The sequence below is a fragment of the Octodon degus genome, unplaced genomic scaffold, assembly GCF_000260255.1.
Source record: "Octodon degus isolate 3935 unplaced genomic scaffold, OctDeg1.0 scaffold00032, whole genome shotgun sequence".
Taxonomy (NCBI): Eukaryota; Metazoa; Chordata; class Mammalia; order Rodentia; family Octodontidae; genus Octodon; species Octodon degus.
The window spans coordinates 3,056,921-3,065,311 of NW_004524608.1; the positions used below are offsets into that span (position 1 = coordinate 3,056,921).

Below are 8,391 nucleotides of genomic sequence, written 5' to 3' on the forward strand. Positions count from 1 at the left end.
TTTCTGCTGCAGGCGTTAGAGTTGAACCCTTTGTGTCACTCCGGCAAGATGTTCTGCTCCTGAATCAGCTGGGTGGGTCTTGCCTCTAGCCTCTTTGCATGGAGTTCTACTGAAAGATTCCTCGCTGGGCCTGCGCTCTGCATCGAATGAGGATCCGCAGCCCTGGGTCATCTCACTCACTCGCCGGGCCTGCGCTCTGGGTCTATTCAGGATCTGGAGGGCCTTGGGTCATCTCACTCCCCCTCCTTCTTTTATTTAGAGTCTCTTAGATTCATCACTGCTGTCACATAGCTCAGATATTGTCTCTTGCTGTCCCACATTCAGTCAGGATTTGGCAGCCAGAACTTGGGAGGAAACAGGACATATGCAGCATCAGGGAGCCGCTCCCCACAGAGAATCTAAGAACATCCACTGCAGCAAGGTGGTATGGGGGACAAGGAAGCGCTCCTACTTTAGCAAAGTCATTCCCAGGAATCCACGTTCACTGAGGGCAGTGACAGGAAGACTCTGGTACCCAGGGGACTTCGGAGAATCATAAAAATCCTTCCTAGGGTTCATATATAAACCTTGTCCTTCCATACACTTTGATGATGCAATTCTAGCCGTGCAGTGGTTCTCAAGTGTATTGTATAACATTCAAGACCTGAACATTAAAATGTCATAGTCATAACAGTTATGAATCCTAGAATACTCAGGAGCTCCCACCAACTTAAAACCCAGCACCCTCATAGCCAAGCATGGCGGAAGACACCTGTAACCCTAGCTACTATGGAGGCTGAGGCAGGAGGACTGCAAATTCATGACTAGCCTGGGCCATTTAGTGAAACACTGCCATGAAAAAAAAAGAAAATTATAAATGTTTGAGATGCAGCTCATAAATTCCTGGGTTTAATCCCCAGACTACAAAACCAAAAACAAAGATAGGTTGGGAACATATCTCAGTGACAGAATCCTTGCTTATGAGGCTCTGGGTTCTATCCCCAGTATGGAGAAAAAAAAAAAAAAAAGAAAGAAAGAAAGAAAGAAAGAAAACAGGGAAGAAAGGAAAAGCAAACAAACTAGCATCATTGTTACCTGTGATGCTCCCTTGGACTCCCCCAGCCTCCAGCCTCCCCACATACACGATTACTTTAAAAAGTTCACTCACCATGGGTCCCTACATTTGTCTTAACTTTGCTTGCCCTAAATGGTTTGTAGGTAGTCTTCCGGTGGCATGGGTTTTTCATTCATATGTTTCTATGGTTCATTACATGCAGCTGTATCTTCACTGCTCCCTAATATTCCATGGTGTGACTCCCACAGAGAGACCCTGGGGTTGCTCCCAGTGTTATCAAAGAGGATGGCTACCAACTTTCAGTGCTCTTGTCCGGGAGCTTCTCAAGGAGTGGTAGTGCTGGTCTGAGCCTTTGACCCTCTCCTTCAGAACTAAACCCCATCCAACAAGGCCCTGTGAGTGCCTGGTGGAGGCAGCAGCTTGCCAGCCCAGTCCCCATCCTGCTTCCTGTCTACAGGGCGAGGTTAAGTGTGACCTCTGACCCTTCTAAATATTATATTACCATTTTCACTTTCCCATTTTCCACCAGATGAAGTGGCTATAAGGAGACCCCTAGAACAGGCATCCAGTCCACACACAGATGATGTAGGAACTAGAGACGCTGCCCCAAGTGTAAAAATTAAAGGGTGTTCAGAAGGGAGAAAACTCATGTACATATTTTATAATGACGAGAAATGTGTACATGTGCTTTTTAGTATGTACTCTTGTTTTTTTTTAAAAATGTTTAGTTGTGTGTGGCGGCACAGGCTACTCAATAAGCCCAGCTGCTCCGGAGGCTGATGCAGGAGGGTCACACACTCAAGATCAGCCTAGGCAACTCAGCAGAGACCCTGTCCCCTCCCCCTCAATTCATGCCATGTTACACTGGCCCTAGTTTCTTACTTCTCTTCATGGAAGAGGCCATGGCAAGGAACTGACCTGTACCACTTAGGTTTGTGTGTCCCTAGGGGGATCACATGACAGAATCGCCTGATGACACATTCTCAGAATGTGTCACCACCACTGAGTAACAAATGACTAACCCAGGGCACCACCCCAACCTTGCCTATAAGACTAGAAGCTCCTTCTAGCCACGCACCAGACAGTCAGTAGGTGCTTAATACATGCTTGTCACAGATAGCCACAGGCACAAGATCGCCCAGGGGCATCACTCCCAGGGGACACAGTGGCCCAAGGGGTGGCCCTGGTATTGTGTGATGGGCAGGACCTGCCCTGGGAAGCAGAGAAGCCATCACAGGCCCTGCCCTGAGGACCAGAGAAGCCAGGTTTCACAACTAAGAGATACGGAGGAGCCAGGGAGGAGTCTGGAGCCAAAGGGAGCTCTCGAGTCCTCTCCTGCCGAGTCCTCTCCGCCGAGTCCTCTCCTGCCGAGTCCTCTCCGCTGAGTCCTCTCCTGCTGTAGCCAGTTCAGAGCAAAGGCGCTGTGGCCGTCTCCCGCACCAGCTGGATGGGAGCTCCTGCACACCCAGTGACTGCTGGACAATGGCAGGGCCTGTTTGTGCCTGCGCTTGCTGACAGTGGCCAAAGTACTGGGGCAGCTCAGAGAAATACCAAATGAAAAGGCTCTTTCCTCGTCCATAAAAGCAGAGCTGCAGAGAGGAACATAAAGGCCATTTCCTCTGCCAAGGAACTTGAATAATGGTTTTCTGACTGTCAGACTGAGTCACTGGCTTTTTTTTTTTTTTTTTTCTTCTTCTTCTTCTTCTAATAGGGAATGATTAATTACAAACCACCCATTGGCAAGTTTTGATAGTCACAACCCTACTTCAAAACATATTTCTAAAAAAAAAAAAACTTCTGGAACCTGTAAGCAATCCCATGTTCACTTTAAAAGCACCTCAAGCGGAATGATCACAAGAAATACTTTTGAGGAATCAGCACACCAGCGGGCAGCAGCCACCAGCCACCAGCCTCCACCCTCCACCCACACACCCCTCCGCCTCCTGACCCAGCTCAGCCACAGTGCTGGAGAGGAGGAGGTGTGGGCAGAGCTGCCCCCCCAAGACCCTGTGCTCCTCGCCAAACGGGGAGACTGCAGGTGATTTCCATTCTGCTTTGACCTCCCTGTGGTTTTTCTTTCTTTCCTAAAACCAGCCTGCTTAGGTGCCGAGGCTGGTCCCAAACTCCTGGCCCTCCTGACTCAGCTTCCCAAGTAGCCAGCACTGGATGCTACTGCATCCAGATTTTTTATTTTTTTAATTTTTTAAAATTTTATTTATTTGTGTGTTTGTGGGGGGGGGCAGCTCAGCCCACCAGGGGGCGGGGCTGGCTGGCATGTGGTGCTGGGGGATTGAACCACGGTCCCTGTGCTTAGCTTAGCTTGTTCTAAGTAGGTGCTTTAGACCACTGAGCCATCTCACCAGCCCCATCCAGATTTTTTATAATTTTTAGATTTTTTCTTTCTGTAGCTCAGCTGTATTATGCTTAAGATGGAACTGAAAAAAAAGAAAAGTATATTTAATTCAATCTCTGACACCACATGCTGTGCCGGCCCCGCCACCAGATAACGCTGTGTCAGTGACTGATTGAGAACAAGCGTGGTGGCACATGCCTATAATCCCAGCGCCTGGGAGGCTGAAAACAGGAGGATCACTATGAGTCCAAGCTGTGTAGTGAGACCCTGTAGACCCTGCACTAAATACATTAAAAAAAAAAAGAAAAAGAAAAGAAAAAAGTATATTTAAGTCTATATTTCAGGTAGTGGCATTTGCAGCACTCGGGAGACGGACAAGTTTACAGAGTTTGAAGCCAGCCTGGACTACACAGGGAGAGACCTGACACCAAGGAAAAAAGGAAAACCAAGATATACATCTCAGGACGGACATGGCCTGAGAGAAGCAGCCATGCTTCCTGCCCCCTGAGGGCCAACGCTTTGAGGTAATGGGACGCTAGAGGGCCCAAGTGGGCCACAGGGGCCTGCAGGCAGCACGACCCCTTTGTCCCTGGAGGGCGAGTGGCTCTGGCAGCACCACTGACATGCCTACAGCTGCCTGTGCATGCCAGCCAGGGCCAGGAATAGATCTGTGTGGCCTCCTGGTGACATAGAGCTGCTTCCTCCCTGCCAATCTGCCTCCTGCTCCCAAGACGTGCTCTGATTAATAAACAAAGAGAGGCACAACATTCGGGCCACCCAGCCCCACCCAATTAGTCAGAGACTCTGCTGCAGCCAAAGCAGACATCACGTGCATTTGAGGGGTGGGAGGCTCTCTAGGGCCACTGTCATCAGGGCCTCGACTGCCTCCTCCACTGACCTCAATCCCAGAGGGTGTGCTTTCCCCCCTCACCAGAACCCACCCCTCTTCCTAGGGCCCTAGGACGAAGGGTCCTGCTTCCCTGCAGCTGGCATTGCCCTTAGAAGGAACCAAGAAGACTCACAGATAGCAGATGCCTTTTCCTTTTATGATGTTTTGTTTTATTTTGTTTTGTTTCTGAGACAGGGCCTCACTACGCAATCCAGGCTAGCCTTGAACCCACAATGACCCTCCTACCTCAGCCTCCCGAGTACTGCGTTTACAAGTCTGAGGCACCATGCCTGGCCAGCTTTTATAATGATTTATTCCTTCTCCTGGTCCCTTTCAGTGTAACAGGGACATCTGTATCAGGCCAGCCTGAACACAGGTAGCTGTGCATTTCCCCACTGAGTTCTACAGAGGTAAAACAAGATAAGCACAGGTAGGGAAAAGGCAGGGCCAAGTGGTTGGTGGTCGCAGATGGCTGACACTTTCCTGTCCTGTCTCCTGGATGGGGAGCCTCTGGCCCTGCACACCAACACATGCAAACATTCTTAAATTCTTAAAAACAAAGGCACTGCGTTACCTGGGTCTGTCTGAGTTATTACAAATGGGGGCGCGGTGCAGGAGCACAGAGATAGAATGGATTTTTCCAGACAAGCAGTTTTAGAGGCTCCCAGCCCATCCTCGATGCTTTGAATCATCCCACTGGACTCTGCACCGCTGGGCTCGCCTCCACTCCTCCCATCTATCCTTGTCCTCGGACCTCTGTTTCCTGGGAGTCTGCCAGGATCTCCCAAAGCCAGCCCCTGAGGAAAAGAAGGCTAAAGAAGGCACTCCAGGGGCCGCTCCTTCCCAGGAGATGAGTCCAAGTAGCTGCTGCCCTTGTGCCAGCCGGGCAGAGCACGCACAAGCTGGGAGCTGGGTGAGGTGAGCCAGGTACCTGAAGAAACTGAAGCAAGAGCCCTCGGCTTAGCATGCACCCTCAAGCAACTGCTCAGCCTCATCACTGCAACCTGTGCCAGCCCCTCTCCTGGCTCTGTGGACTTCTTGTTTTAACGGGGTGATGTGGGGAACAGGGCACAGCTAGTGCATCCCAGGACCCTCAAGACAAATGCTTCTCTCTTCCTGGGGAGCTCTAGGGGAGGAAAACTTGCACCAGAGTTCAGGTCCTACGAATCCTAATAAGCAATCCTACAGTCCCTGTGCTGCGGCCTGTGGAATCCCCACGACCCAGACACCCCTTGAGCAGAGACTTCACGGCCCAGGGAAGTGGGTTCTTCCCTGTTAGGACCTCAGGATGGGTGCCAGAAACCCAAATAACTCTGTTGTTCTACTTTTTTCCCTCTTCGTGTAATGTCGCAAATGTCAATATTCAGAGAAAAACATCCACACAGAGACACATATTTCTCAATCCTCTTGCAGCACGGTGCTGCTCTTGCCAGCAAAAACAAGTTCAGTTTCCTGGCTCCACTTATGTAAGTGGTGAGCGAGCTGGCTGGCCTGCCACCGAGGACACAGGCTTAATTTGTGCCTGTTAATCCCATCCCACTGCCCCATTTCTGAGCAGGGACATAGGGCTGGCTGGCAGCCCAGGATGGCCCCCAGCCTCTCAGGTTGCAGAGGCTGAGAGAGGCACCAAAGGGCCTGCCCTGGAAGGAGGTGAATGACAAGAGGTTGCGGAGATTGTGGGCACTTCATTTCCCAGTGGAAACAAATGCAGACCTTGGCCCCAGGCGGCCTGGGACAGGTCTCCCCAGTGTTCTCAGTCACCTTTCTGGAAACCAGTCTCTGGCTAGACATGGTGGAGCACAACTATAACCCCAGCACTCAGGAGGCTGAGGCAGAACAATCACTGTGAGTTTGGGGCCAACTAGGGACACATAGTGAAATCCCTTCCAAAACAAAAAGAAAGTAACCCTCACTCCTGAGTACCCACCCACACTGGGCACCTCCTCAGGCCCTCTCTGCTGTCCACAACAGTCCTGCTAGAGGGGTCCTACCCGTCCCCACTGCACAGTTAAGGCCACAGAGGTCAGAGAAGTTAAGCAACTGGCCCAAGCTCACACAGTGAGGGAGTGGGAGGTTGTCCTGGTCCAGCACCCTCCACTCCTTCCCTCCCTCCCTCTGGATTCCCTCTCCCCTTCTCTGATCTTCTCACACTCACATAGAGGCCTGGGTAAAGGAACCCTGAGGTTGGGGATCTAAGTAAGGACCCTCCCTATTACAGCCTGACACACTGTGACACACTGTGAGACTGCAAGGTCTCTGGAGCCTGGGGTCACCTTTGAGCTGTCTTCCTCTACCCTACACCAGCCGCTGGTGAACCATAAAGGACTCCCCTCCCCCCATGCTTCCCATCTGACCCTCCCCCCCAGGCTGTCCCATCACTTGGGCCCCTATACATCTCTCTAACACCCCAGAGGCTGCCACTTAGAGAGAGGCAAGGCTGTAGGCCATAATAGGCCAAAACTCCCGGGCTCTGAGTGGTACCCCTCATGCCTTCTTCAAACCTCCCTTCTCAGATTAATAGCTCCTGCTGGCAGAACCCCCCCATGAGTGTGTTTGTACATCTGTACCTGTGTGTATTTGCCTGTGTTTGGCAGAGTCAGTGTTTACCTTGGCTCAGGCTTGATCCTTCCACACCCTGGATTGTGCCCAGCTGGAGTGAGGCCTGGGTGGGGGGTGCCTTTGGCCCCACATCGAGATGAGGCTGGGCGCTGACCCAGAGCCATGCGGGGGAGCAGCCCCTCAGGGGAGGGCATTCCATTCTCCCCTGGAGCCTCAGAGACAATGACAAGGCCCTGGGCCAAGAAGGTCTGACCACAGGACCTTTAGAAAGCATAAAGGAGTTGGAGGAAAAGGGATCTAAGGACGTACCATGTGCTGCCACCCTCATGGAGCCCAGGAGTGGCCCAAGACACCAAAGACCAAGATAGGGCTGAACTGGGCCTGAGGAGAGGCCTCTGCACCCCAGACAGACACACACTTGACCCTGGTCCGAGGGGAGGCCGGCAGCCAGGGAGCAGGTGTGGAGCTAACGGTGTTGTCGCTCAGGCCAACTGCTCCCCTTTTAGAAATGAGGAAAACCAGAGCCAGAAGCAGCAGCATCATGTGTCCTAGGCCAGGACAAGATCCTAAAAAAAAAAAGATCCTGGGCTCTGAGCTCCTGGCAGCCTCTGCCCTCCCAGGGGCATAGCACCAAGGGACTGGCCTTCCCTTATGTGAATTCAGCCTTGGAGTTGAACCCGGAGCTGGCCCCACAGTCACAGCCTTCACCTGTTTCTCTGAGGTGGGAAGAGGGGGCAGGATGAAGCTCCCTGATGTATGTCATCCTCCCATCCCAAACCATATCTTCCACCATCTGCTTTGCACCCAGTTAGACAGGGGAAAGCTTCCCCTCCCAAGAGGGGGCTCCTGGGGTTCCAGGACAAGTGGAGACTAAAGGTTCACAAAGCTGTCAGATTTCTGCTGTTTACTCTGTCCTGTGGCCCATGTCTCCACCCCTGCCTTCTCCCCTACTGCCCCCACCATGCTGTGAGTTTATGTACACACACAGGCACACACACACACACACACACACACACACACACACATACACAGGCGCCCACGCACCAAGCACTGCAGCTCACTCCACAGCCTGTGAAGCGGGCAGCTCTGAGTGGAGATGTAACAGGCACATCCGCCTCCGGCCCCAGCCCATCCTCCCTTAGAAGTAAACCCCATCAAGCCTCGAGGGTTCTGTTCCAAGATAGGAAGACCCCCAAATCAGAAGCACGTCAATGCTCCCCGCCTAATCCCTAAAGTTTACTTTATAGTAACAAAAATATCAAGAGGACTTTTTGTTTTAACTAAGCAAGTTGACTCTAAAGTCCAAATAGAAAAGTAAACAAGCAAAGGTAGCCAGGAACACTTGCAAAAGCAGAGAAACAAGAGGAGGATTAGCCTGTCCAAACTTAAAAGCACATTATAAAGCTACAATAACTAAATAGTGCTTGTACCACCCACGAGATGGCTTAGTCTGTGCTAGCAGACTGTCTACTTTCAAATGGATAAGATGATAAATTTGATGCTTGCTCCAGCAGTACATCTACTAAGATGATAAAT

General features: G+C 51.4%; 1 protein-coding gene across 2 annotated transcripts in view; it reads right to left on the bottom strand.

Moving 5' to 3' along the window:
* Il6r (interleukin 6 receptor) overlaps positions 1 to 8,391 on the bottom strand; it is a 44,854-nt gene that overhangs the window by 26,992 nt on the left and 9,471 nt on the right. The window contains exon 1 of one of the 2 annotated variants that reach the window (XM_023713781.1): positions 4,871 to 4,999. The exons of the other annotated variant lie outside the window; for it this stretch is intronic. Coding sequence (XP_023569549.1) covers positions 4,871 to 4,988 — 118 coding nt within the window. The 5' untranslated portion in view covers positions 4,989 to 4,999. Of the gene's footprint in view, positions 1 to 4,870; positions 5,000 to 8,391 lie in introns of those variants that run through there. 2 annotated transcript variants of the gene reach the window in all.